This window comes from Anoplopoma fimbria, chromosome 24 (genome assembly GCF_027596085.1).
Source record: "Anoplopoma fimbria isolate UVic2021 breed Golden Eagle Sablefish chromosome 24, Afim_UVic_2022, whole genome shotgun sequence".
In the NCBI taxonomy this organism is placed as follows: domain Eukaryota; kingdom Metazoa; phylum Chordata; class Actinopteri; order Perciformes; family Anoplopomatidae; genus Anoplopoma; species Anoplopoma fimbria.
In genome coordinates this window covers 17,640,466-17,663,202 of record NC_072472.1, presented here as the reverse complement: position 1 = coordinate 17,663,202, position 22,737 = coordinate 17,640,466, and the positions used below count along the sequence as shown (strand labels likewise).

At 41.8% G+C, this 22,737-nt stretch overlaps 1 protein-coding gene across 1 annotated transcript; it reads left to right on the top strand.

The window, feature by feature from the left end:
* The first annotated feature begins 721 nt into the window (after positions 1–721).
* LOC129113371 (protocadherin alpha-C2-like) lies at positions 722–21,205 on the top strand. The gene is made up of 4 exons (XM_054625613.1): positions 722–3,514; positions 5,904–5,962; positions 9,251–9,336; positions 16,977–21,205. The coding sequence occupies exons 1-4, from the start codon at positions 974–976 to the stop codon at positions 17,288–17,290; spliced, it is 3,000 nt and encodes a 999-aa protein (XP_054481588.1). The 5' UTR covers positions 722–973; the 3' UTR covers positions 17,291–21,205.
* Positions 21,206–22,737: the final 1,532 nt, after the last annotated feature.

Below are 22,737 nucleotides of genomic sequence, written 5' to 3'. Positions count from 1 at the left end.
ATATATGCATATGAATGAATGACTGGTGAATACACAGCCTGTGTATTTTATATGACTGTTATGTGTCCTAAATCCTTAATTCTCGACATGATTTAATGTGCTGGACGTCTGTTAGCTCCCAGACCCGACACTGACATCGCCATGGAGGGATAAGGAGGAGAGGAATGGGCGTGGAGGGAGGAGGGGAGCTGCGCCACTGTGGAGAGGAGAGAGCTGGGATACCGTGCCTCCATGGTCAATTCAGCTACATTCAATGACATAACTTCCGGTTACCGTTTTCAGAATAAATCCCTTATAAATCAACAGGCATACCGTGCTGGTGAGCCTGCACACACATGGAGTCGTGGTTCATGGTTCATGGATAAATAAACTCAACTAAATGCGCTTAAAGTAAGTGTTTGGTCATTATGTATTTTTGTTCGGTCATTATGTCAACATAGTTGCAACTATTAACATAGTTGCAAAAAAATTCAAGAAACTATAAGTTAGGATTTGATGAAACACTTGACAAGCTGTCAACCCCAGCTTTTTAATACAGCATCTAACTAAAAACAATGGGTTTTGGATGCCATTCTCATTTTTTTTCTTCATTCTAATAGAGCCGATTGAGTGCCGGTTTGAACTATTTTACTTTGAAAGAAACACACATCTTTTCCGGTTTCATTGAGGCAAATTTCAGCAGTCTTGACCGATCTCACAGCTCCAGCGGCGGGGAAACACACCCGTCAGCAGCGCGCATTGGAGACAAAAAAAAAAGGCGCAGATCACGGACAAAGGGAATATGTGAATATGTGAATATGGGTGCGCTGGAGAGGATTCTGCTCAGCCGGGTAACACAATGGATGAGCCGCGTGTGTTTCATTTACCGGGAGACCAATTAGCCCACCTTAATGAGGTGCTGGGATGCAAGATACTGCAAGCTAAAAAGGCGGAAGGCTGCGTTTAATCCGTCTGCGGATCCTACGAGCTTGCGATGGCTGTGACGGGGATATGCCAGTGTATAGGGAACAATGTGCCTTTTTATTTTGTGATATTTTCCTTATTTTGTGGCCTTTCGTTCGGACAATTGCGATACTCGATTTCGGAAGAACTAGAAAACGGGGCACAGGTCGGTGATCTGGCGCATGACTTGGGGTTGGATATCCGAAAGCTCGCCACTCGAAAAATTAAGGTAACCTCCAACAGCGGTAAGCGCTACGTGATTGTCAACCCCAAAAATGGGAAACTACTTGTCAATGAGAGGATCGACAGGGAGGCGCTGTGCGATCTATCCAACACCTGTCTCATTAATCTGGAGGTGATGGTCGAAAACCCCACTGAGGTGCACCACGTCGAGGTGGAGATTGTGGACGCAAATGACAATGCGCCGCAGTTCCCCAGTGAGGAGTATCAAGTGGAGATCACGGAATCTGCTTTACCGGGGTCTCGTTACCCGATTGAAAACGCTCAGGACCCAGACATCGGGTCCAACTCAGTCCGTATGTATCAGCTTAGCACAAACGACCATTTCGCGCTGGTATCGAACAAGCCCTCCCTAAACACAAAGCACATCGAGCTGGTGCTCAAGAAGCCCGTTGATCGTGAACAGACGCCTTACCACCAATTAATTCTAAGTGCTGTTGATGGTGGGTCGCCAGAAAAAACAGGCACGGCCAAAATCAATATCCGGGTCCTGGACTCAAATGACAATGTCCCCATGTTCGACAGCTCAGTGTACAAGGTGAAACTGTTGGAAAATTCGCCCAAAGACACCCTTGTGATAAAACTGAATGCGACGGATCTGGATGAGGGCACGAATGGAGAGGTGTATTACTCTTTCAGCAGCTACACTCCCGAGAGAGTGAGGCAGATGTTCAGCATGGACACCAACACGGGAGAAATAAGGGTGAGGAGCAATGTTGACTATGAAGAGACCAACTCCTATGAGATGTACATTCAGGCCATGGACAAGGGCCCGGGGGCCGTGGCGGCACACTGCAAGGTAGTGGTAGAGGTGGTGGACGTGAACGACAACGTCCCGCAGATAGTGCTCTCATCTCTGTCCAGCCCTGTGAGGGAGGACGCCCGTGCAGACACAGTAGTGGCCCTCATTAGCGTCACTGATCGAGACTCGGGCGCCAACAAGCAGGTGAGCTTGGAGATCCCAGCAGGCCTTCCTTTCAAGATCAAGTCGTTCAGAAATTACTACACTCTGGTTACCTCAGCCTTCCTGGACCGCGAGACCATCGATGCCTACAACGTCACTCTGAGTGCCACCGACGGAGGAAACCCTCCCCTTTCCTCCCAGAAGACCATAAAGGTGGACGTGGCTGATGTTAATGACAACCCACCGCGATTTGAACAGACCTCATATACCGTCTATGTGACTGAGAACAATGCCCCCGGGGCTTCTTTGTGTACTGTGAAAGCTCAAGACGCAGATATCAAAGAGAATGCACGCATCACCTACACAGTGCTCAACGACAACAACCATGGCATCCCTGTCACCTCGTATGTGTCCGTGAAGGCCGACACAGGCGAGGCTTATGCCCTGCGAGCCTTCGACTATGAGTCACTGAGAGAGTTTCACTTCCAGGTCAAAGCCCAAGATGGGGGCATTCCTCCACTCAGCCGCGTTGCCACTGTCTACATCTACATAATGGATCAGAATGACCACGCACCACTGATAGTCAACCCTCCTGGCAACGGCACGCGCTCCTTGGAAACGGTACAAAAGAACGCAGAGCCCGGCGCCATGGTGACCAAAGTAGTGGCGTACGACGCAGACGCTGGTCCAAATGCCTGGCTGGTGTATCTGCTGGAGACGGCCACCGACCTGGACTTGTTCAAGGTGCACGAGCACACCGGTGAGATCAGGACCACTCGGAGGATCCTGGAGGACAACTCCACCTCTTTTGCTCTAACCGTTTTGGTGAAGGACCATGGGCAGCCCAGTCTCTCCTCCACCGCCACCATCAACGTGGCTGTCATGGAGGTGCCACCCAAAGTGGCCCCTGACCCCAAGAGGATCATCCGACCTCACAGCCCGCTGCTTTTCTCCAACGTGACCCTCTACCTGATCGTGGCTTTGAGTGCTACCACCTTTGTTTTCCTGGTCACTGTGGTGGTGCTGGCCATCGTCCGCTGCCATGCCTACTGCACCCAACCCGGGTCCTGCTCCCCTTGCTGCGTGTCACAGAAGCCCCCTCCAGATGGCGGGAGCAGCAGCGTGAGTGCCGGCGGGGGAGGTGGCGGCGCACCGGGGGCACAGCCTAATAACAACGTGATGCTTCGGAGAGACCTTAAAGTGGAGCCTCACTACATCGAAGTGCGTGGGAACGGCTCCCTGACAAAGACGTACTGCTACAAGACCTGCCTGACCGCCACCTCTGGCAGTGACACGTTCATGTTCTACAACACAGGACGTCCCATCAGTGGCACCTGGGGCAGCGGTGCCGACCGCTTCTTCACGAGCGGAAGTGGATTTGTACGCAGACTGAGTATGCCCGATGCCTCCATGCAGCTCTGCCCAGAGGTCTGTCATTCTTTTTTTTGTTATGCTGTTATGCTATTTAGCTCGAAACAATGTAAGACCCTTTTTAAAGTACACACGTAACATGACTTTTCATTAAGATTACAGAATAGCATGCATTATCGTAATTTTTGTCAATGTTATTGTGTTGCTAGAGGGTTACGATATTCCTGCATGTCAAGTTTGATCCCCTCCTGCAATGAATCGAATTCTTGCAAGCCTCATTCTCTTTGTTCAGTTCCCACTTGTACTGTGCTGTCGCTAAGCCCGGCCCGGAACTCACACTGCATTAGTGTCAGGCCTGATGCTTTTCAGGGTCCTGTGCTATTTTCTGATGATTCAGAGATTTGTGTTTCAGTTCGAGGTTGTCATCACTCTAAGAACAGGTCATGTAGTCTTCGCTACTGGCTCATTCTCTGTGTGTGTGTGTGTGTATGGGTGGGTATGTGTGTGTGAGTAAAACTGTAACACTGGATACGGTTAATTGACTGGATCAAAGGCCCTGCAGTACTAGTTGTTGTTGTCTCTGACTAAGGGGAGAGATATGCATTTACCTTCTGCCATTTTATATTCATGATCTTAAAGGCTGCATCACTTCAATGTTAACATTTTCTCTACTTAAACAACCATTTTAGATGAGTGAAACAGTAAATGCCTCTACCTGCTAGGCAATACACAATAAACAATACTATTTATATAGAGGTTACATTAAAAAAATATTACCGTTTGCTGTTTAATTGACATTATCTGAGTCAAGAAGTCCTGCATACCTGTTGTCCTAGCATTCACCAATCATGTAGCCCTTAAATATATAAATGTACATGTCTACTAGTTGTATATTTAAGGAGCCCAGGTTTGACTCTAGATTCTGGGTAGATATGTTTTGCTTTTATGCCGCTGAGATTAGAGAGATTAGTGGTTCAAATATTGCAATAATATAAATTTTAATGTCAGGTTGTTGAGGCAGATGCTCCAAAGGTTAAGAGTTCACCTCAGGGTGAAGCATTTAAATTATCGAGTGACAGCCACCAGTACATTAGTTATAACGAAATCTCCCACCATACAAGTGTAGCGGTGTAAATTATATTAACCGCCAGCCTTAACCTCCTCCTCAGCCCTGCAAATTAGATTTAGTCAAAGAGGCTGAGTCTACCAGCAGAAAACACTTCTCTTAGAATTGAACTGGGGAACATCATGTGCCATCTTTATCTAGGACACTTGCTACTGCCTGAGCAGGTTTGTGTCTTTAACACAGCTTTTTTTATTCATTGTTCTTGAGGTCCAAGGCTACAAACCCACATGATGCTGACAGATTTTAGCATTCATGCAGATGTTCACAATCATTTCATACAGTCTATGTGCACAGTACCTAGTCATGAGGAAACTAATGAGTAGGCATAATCAGGCATAAGTAATGGCCATGAAAGATTGGCTCATTAGAATATGTTTCCCCCCCTACCAGATTCATATAGTTCTTTGAATTTAAAGCATAATCATCAGAAAAATCTATCATCAAATCCAATAGTCCATTCCAATAAAAAATATTCATCAGAATCAAATTAATCTCCAAAGCAAGCAAGGTGGAATAAGATGAAATCAGTTTGTACAAGATCATAGAAATCATTTGTAAAATAATATTGACGATTTGTTCCACACATTGACTTGCACTAAATCCTACACATTTGTGATACCTCATTTGTATACAATTCACCCATCACCCATACGCTAATACAGACCAGACCTATAGGATGCGGTTGCCCTGGCGATAATGGCTCTGGCTTATTGGTTTTTCAAAGGCAATAATTTACCAGAGGACTGCAGGGAGTTGCAAGCACTCAGCCCGGGTTCATCAGGAGCAGACGGACACTCACAGCTACACACAAACATGTACACATCGGTCTGTTCAAACACCCCGGCACTCAGGGAAAGGCCATAACTCCCCCAGCTCTCACATTCATAGAGCCACGGAGTGAGAGACTGTCCGAAACTTGTCAATATGGCGCTCAGTCACTGCCCTTTTTAAAGTCCTTCTGTGTCTGTGCGGATATCAATATGTATGAATGTGTGTGTGTGTGTGTGTGTGTGTGTGTGTGTGTGTGTGTGTGTGTGTGTGTGTGTGTGTGTGTGTGTGTGTGTGTGTGTGTGTGTGTGTGTGTGTGTGTGTGTGTGTGTGTGTGTGTGTGTGTGTGTGTGTGTGCTTGAAATGGGGGACACGACTGCAGTGCTCCTATCACGTCCGGAGCTGGGATGTGTATCATGATTAATTGATGAGACATGGCCCAGCCTGTGCTCTGCACTGGATGAGATCAAACTAAACTCTCTCTCCCCACCCCCGTCCTCTCTCTCTCTCTCTCTCTCTCTCTCTCTCTCTTTCTACCTCTTGCTCGCTCAGCCGAAAGCCCCGAATGCTGACTGGCGATATTCTGCATCTTTGAGGACAGGGATGCAGAGGTAAGCACTTTCCATCTTTAACTCTTTTGCAACTTGTGATCATCTAGAAAAAGTTACACCTTTTCATCAGACTCCACAGTGAACCTTCATAACGCTCTTTACCACAGCTGGGATGTATGGGATCTCTAAGCAATGACACTAACAGCTACCTGCACCTTAAAAATTACCTAATTAATGACCCTATTAAAGATGATAACAAAGACCAAATACTAAGGATCAATATATGCCATTTAAAAATAATAAAAACATTTAGTCGCCCCTCAGCATCAGTCTGAACCTAAACCTCCATCCTCCGCCTCTGGGATAAACCATCTACAGTTCCCATCAGTGGATGCATAGCACTCCTCCTCTGCAGTGTAATACTATATAGGTCATTTACATTCTGAGCGTTGCTTCCCCCCCAGTTACAGTCTTTAAGCAGGAAGCTTGAAGGACAAATGAGCTGACTATGACCTTTCTCAGATTATCAGATGCACACATGCATCAGTGTCTACATGTGCAACTGCCCCACACATTTGTGCGTTTCTGGGGGTATCTCTATATTTCTGCCCATGAGACCAGACATCAGAAGACATTTTGGACTATAGTCCTACTTGTTAATTCAGTGGCATGCACTCTGTTTTTCCAGATATGGATTCATACGCCTTATTGCTTGACCAAATCCAAATTATAGAATGATATAAAGATCTCATTCTCATTAGCTACCTACTGCACATCAGAGAATACTGAAATTAAGAGGATCTGACAATTGGAATAAAATAGTATATTCTTTTGGTTCCGTCGTCTGTCACTTACATTTTGTAATGATTAGGACACAAAAGTTGTATTGAAATACATAATGGAGTGTTTTGCTAATTTGACAAGGGGACAGCTGGAACGTCAGGGACTAATGAGTTTTTACCTCCACATGTCTGAATTTTCATAATGTCATGCCAACAATGCTCAGTGCTCAGTTGTGCACTCTTCTGCTCCGTGTAAGTTTGATTTAATTGGATATTAGTGTTAATTTCTATGGCGTGGAGGGTATCATAATGTGCATCATGTCATCAAGTCACTGTAACATGACATGGATTAACATAAATCATCATCGCAATTTGCCGCTGCCATCTCCAAACAGGCAGCGCCTGTAACGCGCGTAGACACGGAGAGGCTCATATCAACGCATAACCCCGACGCGTGCGTGCTGTTATGTATCACACTGTACACAGTGTCTAGCACCAACTTTACTGACCCACATTCCTAGTGCAGTCAGTCAGTGTAGAAACCTGCAGTATCTGTGTCATGTTCTCAAACATTAAAACAGCACCTTTGCTTATGGAAAAGCTTGAAACCCACACTGCTTAGTCTGTACATGGCTATTTTATATTCATGACAAATCCCTCTTCAACATAACACACAAGTGTGTTGCAGTTGAAGGTAGATGCTGGTTGTGCTGCATTGCAGAGGCCCAAGGTCCTCCTATACAGTATAAGCTCCACTTCATTATAAATGTATGGGGGGAAATATCTTGTGGGTTGGAAAATTGCACTCATGCACTTGGCTGTGTTTGGTTATTACAGCATTACAGGGGATAAAAAATTAGTGATTCTATGTCCTCATATTTCCTCAGTATTATTATGTTTTTAAGGGAAAGCTTAAGGGGAAGTTTGTCTTCCGTCCCATAGGCTTTTTCCTCGGAAGACATTTTGACTTGTCACAGTAGGAAATGCACATGTGTAAAAAATAAAACAAATAGCGGCTGAATTCCATTTAGCTGCTTTAATTTCAGGGTCCTGGTTTTGTGCAAGCTGACTCACAGTCACTGTCATGGAGCGCATGAATAGGATGGAGCCATTGTTAGTGCTATTAGTAACACCTGTGCTTTTCCGACTTTGACAAAAATGTGAGAAAGGTTTATTGCTATTTACCAAGATTATACTGATTGCTAACTGCTCTGATTCAAACAATGGTCCTCCAACATCTATGTTCCCTTTGCTTCTTCTAAAGCAATTCAGTATACACAAAAATGCATTCACCTTTTTAAAGGAATAGTTCGTCATTGAGGAAAATAGGCTAATTCATTCTCTTGCCGGGAGCTAGATGAAAAGATTAATACCCTTCTTACATCTGTCTTTTAATTATGAAGCTACAGCTACCAGCCATTTATCTTAGCTCAGCTAAGTCATATGGGGCAGGACGCTGAGCCTTATATGGTATTATTGGGGCGTTAATTATACTCATCAACAATTATCATGAATGCACGATCCTTTACGCACAGGTGGCATTCATCTTGTTAATGCAGGTCATTTTCACAGTTATCTAAAGTTAGGAGCGTTTGCTGAATCTGATGTGGCACACTCATACGAGCCCTGTATACAAAGTAAACAAGACAAGTTAAGAGGTCCAATATTCATACTAAGCTGGGACACATGGGAACAGAATCCAAAGCATACAAGTTATGCTGACCCATATCAAATTCTTAGTTAGCATGTAAACATAGTCAGTTAAACTTAACAGTTAAAGTAAAAGCAATAGTTTCTATGTTGCCATCTCTTAGTGTGCTGCAGACCCCCTGCTAAATTGAATGAAACAGTAGAGCTCCAAAAAGTACCCCCTCTGGGTATTCACATCGAGTGAAAAAACTTTAAATAAAAAAAGCATCTGAAACTTCACTTTGGTGCCATCCTGAGAGTCTATGTTGTGCTTGTGGCGTGAATTTTTTATATTTTTCATTTGGGTTTTGTAGGGGTGTCCTACTTTTGATACACATAATTATTTAAATATAAACATGTAACAAAATCAGCTGGAAATACTTAGATACATTAAATATGTTATGTATCCCAATTGAAAATGTAAATGGATGTCATCATGAAACATAACAAAAGCTAGTAAAAAGCTTTAACTGTGAAGCAGCTGCAGTAGGCAGAACAGAACAGCACTCGTAATAGCACAACAAAGTTGGGTTGGATGAAGGGAAATTGGTCTAATATAATAAGCAGTGACACCAAACTCTTAACAAGAGCAAGTCCAATGTTACTCAGGAGATACAAAGTACTGAAACACACTGAAGATACTAAACTTACTCCAGGGAAACTTTAAAAAAATGTCTTCCTCTTCACAATCACAATGATATCTATCTATACATTTTTAACATTTAAACATTTTCTTCTGCTGGATTACCATTTCAGTTGAGGTTCCTAAAATAGCTATACTCTTGATTAACAGCTAGACGTCAAGTCCCTGAATGAAGACTCAATGTTTGGTTCAAAGGCTGAATTAATAATTTGCTGAATGTGTTCTGCCTCTTAGCTCGGTCCACATGGAGGAATCCTCTGTGATGCAAGGAGCCCAGGGGATGTTGGTCCAGAACTGGCCCACTGTGTCCAGCGCTGCAGGTGAGTAGAAGTCTAGCAGTCAGGATAGAGTGAAAAAGCACTGAGAACTGTCAGCTTCTTTGGGGCAATGGTGACAATTATAAGTAAAAGGTAACTGACTTTGACCATTTTACATCTACATTCGATTAGAAGGCAACTGAGCAAGGTTTCATTGATCTTGTATACAAAGGAGAGGATGTTTAAATCAGGTGTTCTGACATGTCTTTATGTAATATGTGGGCTTCAACTCCAGGCTATTTGTTGAAAGGCATGTAAAAGTAGGCACCTGGGATTTGAACCACTGGTACCCTGGTTGTGCGTGCCAAAAACATAATCGGTGGGAAGCCAGCAAGTGCACTTATCCTATTCGTAGTAGTTTGTAGCACTTACTATATTCGTATTAGTCTGTTGCAATTATTGTTTTCATAGTAATCTGCCTCTGCACTATACTTTTGCTCTGGCTTATGCTTTGAGATGCTTGTTTAAGAAAGGAGATGCACTTATGACTTCTGGTGACTAGTAGTTCTCTTGAATACCTATGTTGAATACACTTCCTGTAAGTCGCTTTGGATAAAAGCGTCTGCTAAATGACTGTAATGTAATGTAATGTAATGTGTTGTTGTCCTTGTCGCTGCACTTGTGACTTGTGTTACTCCCCTTCGATAAAGCTAACCGCTGGCAGGTGAAGAGAATCAGCCCTGGGGCTCATTTAAACAGTAGGATGTGGAAGCTATTTGTATAAACTGGAGAAAAAAACAATAATTACAATATTAGAGGGATGGGCATAACCTATCACTACCCAGGGCATATTAAGAACTACCTTGTTAGCTAAGTAAGCAAGCACAAATGGCAAAAGTGAAAGAGTTTACTATGAATGTTCTTTAGATGATGTGTGCTCTGGTCTAGTGCCCAAAAATACTAATTATAATGAAGGGAGAGAGATAATTTGACAAATTGTCTTTCCTTGAAGGAAACAAAAATGAATACTGTAACTTAAGTAAATCAAAACTCAGAAATTTCAGAACTGAATAGAATTTTCATGGATTTGTCTCTCAGTCATTCTGGCTGTGGTAACTGCAGAATAGTATGACAATTTGGGAACGCACTTGTTTTCTTGACGATAGTTAAATGAGAAGATCGATTCAACCATCGTGTCCATATGCCAAATATGAAGCTAAAGAGAGTCGACAGTTAGCTTAGCTTAGCATAAAGACTGGAAACAGGGGAAAAGTCTAACTTTGTTCTGTCCACAAGTTAAAAAAAACTAAAGAGATGATCTGCCTACCAGCACCTCTAACTACTCAACTCAATCTATAATCAACACCTTGTATAATGCTTGTTTAATCTGTACGTAATAGTAGGAATACAAAGTTGCAGTGTAAAAGCTTTGGTTCTACATTTTATTTTCTTTGATTAAACAAACGAGATCTATTGTTATTCAGTGAGCTTTAGAGGGTCTAGTAGGCCAATGGATTTTGTAAAACTCTGAACAGAGACAAGCTATCTAGTTCTTCCTACTTATGGTCTTTATGCTAAGCTAAGCTCACTGTCTCCTGGCTCTTGCTTTATATTTACCGCACAGACATGAAAGTGGGATCAATTATCTCGACATCTTTGCAACAAAGTGAATAAGCGCAAAAATAAAATCACCGCACCTAAACGCCCATTACAACTAGACACTACACATTCAAATTTGTACATTTGAATAGATTATATTGAATACCTTGAATTCTGGAAGTTGAATTAATTATTGTTTTTACTCTGGTTCAGATATAGTAAAACTGGGGCCTTGACAGATTTGTGCTTTGAATATCTACATGATCGTGAATTCCAGTGTGATGTTCATGCAGAGCTTAGCTGAGGTGCCAAAAGCCTGGGGCCCTTGTGCAGAGCCACAGATAAACAACTGTATCCTCCCATGAAAGCAGCTTGCAGCATGGACTACAGACAAAAGGAAACCATTTTTTAATAAGAAATTAGTTGTTCTGAGTAGGTGGCAACATTGAAAATGTGCGGCATGTTGCGAAACATAAGTGTAAATAGAACTGGCCTCAGAAATGACCTTCACAGAAACACTGGCTCGGAGCTCAAGACTAAAAGCTTGTCTTTGGTAAACTTTTGAAAACTCAGATTTCGAAAGAGTCTGGAACATTGTGAGCTGTTCCCTCCCTCCTTCCCTCAGCCAAGTTTCCAATCATTGATTTTCTGTCTAGATGCAGGAATTAGAACATAGGTAGAGACTAGAGGGTGAAGGGTAGCTTCACAGTAAATCACTCTGCCAGTCAGTTACAGAATGTGTCTTATTGTGTGTGAGTTTTTTCTCTCTGTGGAAAAGAGAGCTGGGGATTTGTTCGAGATACAAGCTGTACCGGTTCCCAGTATCTCTGTGCCGGATTTGCTGCAGAGAAGTGTGTGTGTTTTTTAGAGAGGAGGAGAAGCTGCCTCTCTGGTTAAGTAAAGGCTCAAATATTGTTTTTAAGCAGAATGCAAAGCGTACCGCAGACCTTTCAGGGGTGCATTGTTCCAAAATGAAATCATTTGTTAGGCATACACATGTGCTGGATTGCAGGTTGATCGTCTTTTGTATACATCAAGAGGTGGAGCCTATTTTTTGTGATACATTTTCATGTCTGCAGTTATTGTCATCATGGTGAAATTGTCTGATATGCTGTGATGCATCTAAATGCGGCACCCTCCAAACGGTGTTTACGTAAGTGACCCGTGGTGCAGATGAGGAGACATTTGTCTAATGCCAGAGGGGGGGAGAGGCTATTATCAGTACTAAGAGAGTGACACAAAAAAAGAGAGATCCAGTAACATTAAAAGCAATTTTGGAGAGGAACAGCAGAGGAGACGTACAGGGGGATGGAGAGAAAAAAATAAAAGAGAGGTGTGTGGGGGGATGGAGGAAGAGAAAGGTTAAGAGGATTGGCAGGTTCCTGCAGTAGTGTTGTTGCTAGGGAACGCCATGTGACCTGTTGCCTGGCAACACTGTCTAACTGAGAGATTGCTGCAGCAGCCGCACCCTCCATGAGCAGGGAGTGGGCGAGGGCAGTTTCCATGGCAACCGGTCATATCTCTGAATGGAAGATTTGGAGACGGGAAAAAAAGGAAGGAGTATGGAGCGGTAAAAAGGGACGGGGACTCGGCAAGGGCAGGTATTAAGAAGAAAAAAAGGGGACGCAGTAATTTAGAGGAAATCATGTAGGAAAGAATGGTTTAGGCTTAGGTGTCTCATGTAGAATACATGCAATGCACCGCATTTATTTACACAAGCACTACATGACTGTAAGATGTTGTGCATGTGCCACAAACCACATGAGGGATTCATTTTAGATGGAACTAGACAGGATATAACATAGCCTATTTTAAATCAGGTTAGAGAAAATTAGGCTTCAAACACCCACATATCTACACAAGGTGTCATGGCAACCTCCTCACAAGGAGTTGTTCTGACCTGCTTACCAGCAGTTACACCATAATCCGTCTGCTGCAAAATATAGGCTAATATGAAGCAATGGCAAAGTTACAAATAATCCTCCATGTTAGAGAAACGGCAGCACAGGGGGAATCAAAGCTCTTCATAGTTTCTACCGGCTCCTCGAAACTGTGACGTGACCTGCTCGTTGCGTTTTGTTTTTTTTGGGCATGCACATACACAGGAATATCTCAGATTAAATTCTAATTACCAATGTCAGGGTTTTGGGATTTGTCACAGACAGTGCAGAGAGCCCTGGGATGTCCCAAGACGCAGGGACAATATTCACTTGATTAGACGCTACACAGCCACTTGACATTTCGGCTCAGTTGGTCATGCGTGGGGACATGCACTGCTCCAGACCCATCAGGTGTACATAAGCCAAACACTGTACAATTCTCTCCACTGTAATTATAGTGGAGTTTGCAGCTTTACAACCAGTCCAGTAATCAGCACAGGTTTAATTATATCTGACCTTCTTTTTATTATTAATTCAACCTTGATGAATTGTCCAATTCAATCAAGTAGGTCGTAGTCTACCTGATAGGGTCTGGCCAGAACCATTAGATCATCCAATAACCACACGCACAAATTACAAGGCAAATTTCCTATTAAATCTTAAATTAACTTTGATTTACCGCAGAGGATTAATAATAATGTGTCAGTGAACTCCTGACCTTTACTCTATAGCACCTCCATCAGGCTTTGTCTGTTGAAATTTACTGAGCACATTCTTACATCCCAAAGGATGAACTCTTTCCATTGTGTGCACTCGTTGACCTTTGCACTATTTGCAATATTTCATAATCTAAAAGATATAGAGTCATGGAATTTGCTGAACACACTAATGTTCTCAAAGGCATAAACCCTTTTTTATTTAAAGGAAGATTTTGTTTTTGCCCCGGATCAGATCTTTATGCTGCTCTAGGGTGCTACTTTCAATTATTTGAAATTGTTCATTTAAAAATCATGTTTAATGAAAAGTTGTAGGAGGCTTGTGCAGCTTGCCCTGATATACCTGTACGATATGCAAGATGTCACTACGAAGTTATCCAAGTTTATGGTGAAAAGGAGTCAGCAGGTACTAATGCCTGCCCTGGATTAGGTTAATGCTATGGTTTTAAAATAAAGGATTACATAAAATAACCTGTAATAATGAAATGTGAAATGGGGGGAGGGGGCTGCACGGTGGTGTAGTGGTTAGCACTGTCGCCTCACAGCAAGAGGGGCCCGGGCCAGACAACCTTCTGTGTGGAGTTTGCATGTTCTCCCCGTGTCAGTGTGGGTTCTCTCCGGGTTCTCCGGCTTCCTCCCACAGTCCAAAGACATGCAGCTTAGGTTAATTGATGACTCTGAAATTGCCCGTAGGTGTGAATGTGAGTGTGAGTGGTTGTCTGTCTCTATATGTCAGCCCTGCGATAGTCTGGCGACCTGTCCAGGGTGTACCCTGCCTTCGCCCATTGACAGCTGGGATCGGCTCCAGCACCCCGCGACCCTTAACTGGATAAGCGGTTACGGAAGATGGATGGATGGATGGAAATGGGGGGGGGGGGGGGGGATCTTTGTAGATCACTCACTCATCCATCACTACAAGACTGTTTAAATGAAGTATTCCCAAACTCAACTTCCTGTAAATAATAGCATCAGGCGACAGGAAATGGGGTGTCAGTTATATAAATTGGAGATGCGTTTTATACAGCAATGCTATGATTACTGGCTCCAAAAGATCATCCACATTCTGCCTCACAGTATTATACACATTTCCTTTAGCTCACCGGCTGTCTCTTCAGTTTATTTCAAGCATGTTTGTCCTCCTCCACACAGGAAGCCATCTTTCATGCCTAACCATTGATAGCCATTCAATTGGAATTATTTAAAATGCTAGATCCTCTTCCTGGGTTTAATACCCAGATTAAATACAGACGGACAGACCATATCATCAGATGTCATTATCCTCAGAAACAGACTAGCATTACAGTATTACAGCACTTACTCCACTAATGGTAAGATAAACTGATAACATCTGACACTTATTAATCATTAAATAAGCTAAATTACGTAGGTCAGTTAGCAGCAATTGGCTTGTTTGTATTTAACATTGTGTAACATTGTGTAACATGAGACAAAATTATATAAAGAAAACCAAAAACAGCAAAGCTAAACTAAATCTGGATTTTCCACAGCAGGTTGAAATAGTTTATGTGTTATCCTGGTCCTTCACATGCTAATTATTTAATGGCATTTAAAAATGAATACTTGAAAACAAATTATTCATGTGTTCCAGTCACAATGGTAGGCTACTGCTTTGTTACCAAAACACACCATATCTGACCTCGCCTGCTATATTCCAAACCTCAATGATCTACAGAGTTAATGTATGATACATTTTTTAGAGAGTCGAGGCTCAATAACATAGAATAGCACTCTTGGTTGAACAGAGAGCTAACTATTGAGCAATGTGGTAGTGTCCATTACATCTGCTCTTATTATAGTCTACCCTCATAATTTATTCTCATGCTCGATGAGTTAATTTGTAGGGACCCAGTGGTACACTGTGCGTATGGACAGCGTGCATTTTTTTAAATAGTGTACTTCCCAATAGGACAGTGGTTTGAAACCATTTCAGCGCTCCAGCAAAGTCATAAATAGCCTACAAAGAAAAAATCAAACAGAATCTTTTTGCAAGGGCCTGTGTTTGATCTAAATAAAATCCAGACTGAAAGTAGGTCAGTGCAGAGGGAACTGGTGTGGGCCTGAGAGCACCGTGTCTGCAAAACCCGCCCACCCCCATCATTCTTACTGCCTCTCTCCCTCTCCCTCTCTCTCTCTCACACACACTCTCTTTCCCCCTCTCTCCTTATCTCATCCTCTTTCCTTCTCTTCCTGGCATCTTTAACCTTTTGACCTTAGAAGATTTATCTTATTTTTACTTTACATAATCATTTTTCTATATATAGATGTTTTTTTCTAGTATATATTTTTTCAGACTTGTTCTCTTTCTTTTTTCTGTCACATCCATGCTTGATCACTAAAGGTTGAATCTCTGTCTCTGGCCTCATATGAGAGAAGGATTAAGCCGCTGCCATCATCAAACACAAATCACACTGCCAAGTTAAACGTCTCCTGGTTTAAAGGCTAGCCCCTTCCTGTTATCCCTACTATGGTCTCAGCTGAGTTGCCGTCCTGAAAATGTCCTCTCCCTGTGGCTATCGCTACAGAGTCAGTCTATTTCTCTGCATGCTTTTAATTGATTTTGATTAGTCCTTACATGTCAGATTTCATGAACAACTCGAAAACCAAATAATAAAGTCTAGATAGGGAACAATGCATTGCAAGCATGACAGTTATTGGGGAAAAAAGGCAAATATTTATAGGAGTAAAATGTTTTGTTCAGCTTTGTTGTCTAGTTCTGTTCATTTATATTGAGAGCAACTCAAAAAAGGTCAACTACAGTTAAATATTTTAGAATGTTGTGGGAGTATAACCAAATAAACTTGGGGGGACTGCTGAACTTTGTATAATCTTTCCCATCAGATGATATACAAATTCTTAAAGTGCTACTGGAAATCTCTGGCAAGAAACATTTTGTCCTTTTGTCCTTTTGTCCAACTCAGTCACACTGACAGTGTTACTCAAACAACTGTCCAAGCACTTCAACTCTGCCAAGTCATAAACATCAGTGTTTATTGGCACGAGCGAACACTGTAGAAACAATAAAAAAAGAAAACTACTGGGGTCAAATTATTGGGTGTGTGCGGCTTACTTGGCCATTAAAGCTTATTCTGTTTCTGAAAGTGATTCACGACAATTACGACTGGGAAATCCATGTCAGAATGGACTGTCCTGCTGTTACCACTTGCCATTAATAGAAATATAAATTGTGTAAAGAGCTACTATGGAATCAATACTTCAATATTTGGGGAAATACTCTTTTTTGCTTTCTTGCTGAAAGTTTGATGAGAAGATCAATACCACTCTCATATGTAGATGGTAATATGGAGCTGGAGCCAGCAGCTGACTAGCTTATAAAGCTAGATGAAAAACGAATGTGTTATATCTTGTTTGTTTAAATTGTACAAAAAGCATTGATCAATTCCCCAAGAACGATAAGCCTACTTCCCTCGACATCGATACAGATTGATTGAAGGTATCTAACATGATTTTTTTCATCATACCTGTGCAGATGGAGACGGTGGTGAACTTTCACCCCCAGTGGGCGCTGGAGTCGACAGCAACAGCTGGCACTTCAGATACGGCGCCGCCGGACAGGGCTACTGCCCTCCTCAGCCCCTGAAGCCCGGAGAGATTCCCCCTGAAGCCTTCATCATCCCCGGATCCCCAGCCATCATTTCCATTCGCCATGACGCCGGCCCTGTGGACGACAAGGGTGACTTCATAAGCTTCGGCAAGAAGGAGGAGGCCAAGAAGAAGAAAAAGAAGAAGAAGGACAAGAAGGACAAGAAGGATAAAGGAAAGGATGACGGGGGGGATGATTAGAGGAGAAAGGGTGACTTGAAAACAGAGGTACCAACAAACTACCATCCCAATTACAGAGCCAGAAAAAAACAAAAGCCAAATGCGTATTGTAGAACCGGGGGAGCCTCCTTGCACCATATTTGCATTGACATTGTACAGTGGCCAAACCCTCATTAGACGAGGCTTGGCTCTCCCGCACCATGCAAACTTGCTAAAGAAATGTTTCTCTCATTCTTGGCTCATTTGGCCCATAACTTCCCAGCCTATAAAAAGAAAAACAAAAGCTCCTAGTAGACAGACTTCATTTAAACGTTGGACCAAATTCAAACAGAAAAGGTTTTATTGGATACGATTAGCTTTTCTGTGATTTCTTGAACCCCCTTCCCCCCAGTTTGTAATATAAAAACAAAAACACCTGAGAAGGTGTACTATTTGTATCTGACCATTGTCAGCTGAGGCTGCCTATGTTGGCATCTCTGTCTTTATGCAGCCCCCCCCCCTTCTTTTGGCTCACCTCGCAGGTGAAGTGAAAGCCAAATTCAATAACATGAAACAGAGGCTTTTGTCTTCAGTATTACGGAGGCCTTGTAGAAATTCAGAAAATGTGGTCTTTTGTAAAAAAAAAAATGAATTATAAAAAATGAAAAAGTAACAGCATACAGTATATTATGTACCATGAAATTAGCACCTTTAAGAGAAAGAGGTGGCTGAGACGCACAGGACCACACTCGAATAAAGAGCTCTGCTTCAGTGTAATATAGCACATTAATGAGGTTTCGGACCTGGACTGGGTTGCACCAACTATGCGCAAGTTTGTTCCCAGGTTAGTGTATAAAGTAGGGGCTTCATAACTGCTAGTTAATTTGCAATTAGCAAGTTACTAAACTCGACTGTAACATGGGTGGCAATGGAGGAGTTCTACGGCTGTAACTAGTTCTAACATTAAGATTTCAGATGAGTAGCCAATTAGTAAAAGCATTGACCACATGGATTTGTAGTTGACCAGATTGGCACAACAATTACAATTGGTAAACAGAATCCATATTTGACTCCTAAAGGACAATACTAGTTTTTGCATGTTTAAGTTCATTCTCAACAAATCTACAACAGCTACTTTACGTCACTGCTAATATTTTCCAAAGCAGATCATTGTGTGATTGGAGGCAGCTGTCGTTAGCACAAAAAATAAATTAGCCAAGGCTTTTTCACGTTAAGAAATCCATCAAAGTGAACACAGAGTCTGGTTTTATTGTGGTTTAAATTACACTTTTATCACACGATAATGTAGCTTAAGGGAAGGTTTACTTGAAAACCATGCTGCAATATCACAGTTACACAGAAGTGATGAATTATGTAGGTCAACCAAGTCTCAGAATGTTGCCAGATTCTGCTTCAAAGAAGACACACATTCGAAAATGGTGATCTGTAATTTGTAGAAAATGGGCAGAAACATCCCAAATAAGTTATATAGTCCTTTAGGTTGCAAAATGGCATGGAATTACAAAAAAAAAAACCTGTGTGTACAAGAAAAATAATCCTGCTTTTTTGTTAGTGAGTGCAACTGTGTAACTTTGTATCATTTGCACCTGCTTTATTGCTTGCTTAACTATTTAGTTGTTACTTAAGGTTACATTGTAACAGATTTTTTGTGGTGCTACCGCTTGTGTTTTAGCAATGCGTGAAATCGGGATCAGTGGCTGCTTGGGATAGAGCTAGGGAACCTACATGCAGCTGATGCAACCGGCCCCTGACCTTGCCTCTTCTCTTGGGACACGGCACAGATCAAAGGGGTCTTAATCCCACTGTGTATCAGCACACCAAGTCTGACACACGCATTCTTGTACACAAAAACTGACTCTCTCTTCCTCTTACACACACAGAGACATACACAACATGCCAACACACAAAGATATACTAAAACAAACACACCCCCTTTGTATAGGCCGAATCAAGGACGGAACTATAGGCCGGTGCTGTCCTTAATATGGGAGTGTATTATATGTCTGGGACGCAGGAACGTTGCTTGTTGCTTCATTTCTGTTAAAGCCTGATCCCTCTACTTCTGTCTTTGAATGTTAAGTAGTTGTTCTTCAAGCCCTACACCACTGCCTCGACCGCTTCAGTGCTTGTAGGATTCGCTTGCCCGCTGCCTGTTTTCCTCCCTCTACCCCCATTTGCTTCAGATCTACATGGTCGGACAGCGTCTTTCAAGTCACTCTCCTGCGATTAACTGTGCCGTCTTAACACGGTGACATTTGTGTATTTGCATATTTACGGAGAAAATACACACAGACATGCACATACTAAACACAACACGCACACATCTTTTGTTTCGGGTTTGCTTCAGCCAGAGCGTCTCCTCTGATTGCCCATTGTCGACAGCTCTGCCATCTCTTGCGTGTTGCGCTGTAAGGACCTCTGACAAGTTAGCAAAATCTGAGCTCGTGCTGTAGTGGAGAAAATGAGACAAGATGGAGAGGCAAAAGAAGAGTCATTGTAGTATATTGTGCAGCTTCAACGTAGAAGATGAAGAACAGCAGAGTTGGGTAGGTCAGTAGTCTTTTTGCAATTTTGAGGTATTGCAGTTTTTCCTGTGTCAGCCATTAGTGGCCACTGATCAACTTGGGTTGGCTAGAACCACTTACAAAATAAGTAAAGGGTCATTAAGCAGCGGGGAAAGGAGGTTGATTTGTGGTTGACTTGGAGGGGGGGGGCGAATAAGTCAATAATTACAGTTTGCAACACCTTAAAATTAGACTTTTTGGGCTAAATTGTTGCACAAAAACATCAGAAATAATGCTTCTGGGACATGCTGTAAGGGAAACATGTACATGTCGCAGTGACCCAAGTGTGAACTGTGCGAAATTATCAGCTGTATATGGCCTTGACCTTGTGAAGCCCAGGTGTAGCATGGTAGAGAAAGGGTATCTTGAGCAATAGATATTGGAACGGAATCAACATGATGAAAAGTCATAAAGTGTCACCTCAATCTTCCTTTTTTTTAGCCAGAACATCCTCTTACCAGCCACAGTAGGGTTATGTAGGTGCTGCCATCAGGCTCGATCCCTCCCATGAACACGTGTCTTTCCCCCCAGCCCCCGTCCTTCAGGTGTACTTCTGTGCTGTCAGATCACCAAGTGGCTGTTTGCATGTTATAAGCAAAGGAAACAGATACTATATAGATACTATATATACATAGATATGTTTTCCACTGAGAAACGCGTATCGGATTACATATACATCTGATACACGCTCTCAAAGACAATACACACACATTGGAAGTTCCACAGTCATTCTCACACTCATACATACATAAATACATACATATACGCTATTGCGAACAGTAATTTGTGGAAGAACCTAAAAGAATCAAATTTTTTATCCTGTTGAAATCTTCTAGATATACATAATGCTATTGTGTTATGAGATGCTTTTTTTTCTGTTTGTACCCTTATGATTTTTATAGATAAGAAAATCAATCCTAAAGTTGTGTTTATCTTTGAAATGATGATCAAACAAACACTATTGTGAAATCAAATCATTTACTCACCCTCCATATCTATCCCTTGAAAAAAAAAAGCGGAAAAATAAAGAAAAAAAATTAAAAATAGATAAAATGGTATAAAAAATAAAATTAGGTTGATGTATTCTCTGCTTGTGTATAGTGAATGTTCCTCAGTTGCTGGGCGTGGCAGCGAGAGGCACACACCAGTCGACTGTGACAGTGCAGATCTGTTAATAACTTTTTTGTACACCTGCTTATCATTGTAAAGGTGATAATAGTGATTCTTATGATTTCATCAATCTGGTAATGTGTTTTGTTAATAAGTCACAAATAAAGTTTTTCTTAAATATCTTAATATCTGAGCTGTGTTTGGACTTGATTTTAACTAACAGTGCTGTTAATACTAATGAGAGAAGAGCTTCTTCTTTGTTTTTGGGCTTCCAGCCTGAAGCTATTTATAATTCCACGTTTCATTCTTCATATTTTATTGGGACAGCTATTTGGAACAATTAACTGCAATAAATGAAAGGCAGAATTTGGATAACAGCCTGTCACAGCATTATTTGAGAAGGACCTGACTACTACTGTTAAAGAAACATATGTGGATGACAGCATGTAACATTTATTCTCACCACATTGTTATTATCGTAGGATTCCATTAAATATTTAAGAATATTGTGGGAATATAACACAGTAGTAATCCTTAAGGGACTGTTGAACTTTTGGATCTTTCCCATCAGAAAACATTGTTCCCGGAACTCTCTGGCCATAAACTGACACGTTTTGTCCCTGGACTGTTGAGAAATTTGAAAATAAGAACTCAATCACCCGGATGACGCTACTCGATCAAACCCCAAACAACTTTAACTCAGCCAAGTCCAACATCTGTGTTCATTGGCAGGAGCGTGAACTGTCGGAGCACATCTGATTTCAATTACCAAATGAAAAACAGGGTGAGATTAACTTGATGGAAAGGGATCGTCATCCAGAAAATCAATGGAACAAACAGCAATACAAAAATCTGACTTATGAAATCAAATTCTCCATTGAGCTCAAGGTGAAGGGGTCAGCAACATATCAGCACCTTTAAAGATGGCAGGGATTGAAATGTACAGGTACACATGCAGAACTTAATCTTTTTCTCCATTTGAACAAAGTGTTCTCATCTTTACTGTCGCCTAGGATAAAGGGCTCTTTTGGTTTCTGCGCCACGAGCTCCATCTACCTGTGGACTGGAGAAACCTCCCTTCCTCCTCCAGGAGTCCATCTCTCCAGCAATACTGACACCTACTGATAAAAGAGGAGACTGGCAGCTGACCCACATTGTTCATATTCTATAACATGAAAGCAGCATAACTCGTTCTTTTTGTGTGTGAGAAGAGAGAATAAAGGGCAACAATGATACACAGAATAATAAGCAGATACATTTATTTACTTGTGTATCAGTTGGGGCAAAACAACCTCTTATAATTTCACATTCTATATTGTTCATGGGTTTGAAAATTAAATACATGAATAATGTCATGTAACAAACAAAAAAATCATTTTTAATTAAAAAGCTGTTCAAGCTGTACTCACTTGTTTGTGTTTGCAAAAAAAATTCAAACTCCAAACTAAAATTGTACTTAAAAGCTTTGTTAACGTCATCAGCCCCTTAGTGGCCTTTATTTTTTTCAAATGCAGCTTTAAATAAATGTAAATACTGTTCCTTAATTCAGCTCTTACATCCCAGCAACATTGAAAACATGTATTCAACTGAACAATGAAAATGTTAGCCATTGTGTGAAAACGCTCTGCTTAGTTCCCTATTTACTACTACTTACGTTTAGTAAACGTTATCTTGTAAGCATACTAGCTTTGACTGAAATGTATGTCCAGCCATTGAAAAAAGAAAGAATACTTCAAGTGTTTCAACATGGATTCAAGAAAGAGGACATTTGAAATGTGGCTTCACTTAAGGGAC

What these genes read in the sequence shown, in the direction of transcription:
- LOC129113371 (XM_054625613.1), top strand. Translation starts at nt 974, where the DNA reads ATGGCTGTGACGGGGATATGCCAGTGTATAGGGAACAATGTGCCTTTT. An exon ending in CCATGCAGCTCTGCCCAGAG is followed by an intron (nt 3,515 to 5,903) that starts GTCTGTCATTCT and finishes TTGCTCGCTCAG; the next exon opens with CCGAAAGCCCCGAATGCTGA. An exon ending in TTGAGGACAGGGATGCAGAG is followed by an intron (nt 5,963 to 9,250) that starts GTAAGCACTTTC and finishes TCTGCCTCTTAG; the next exon opens with CTCGGTCCACATGGAGGAAT.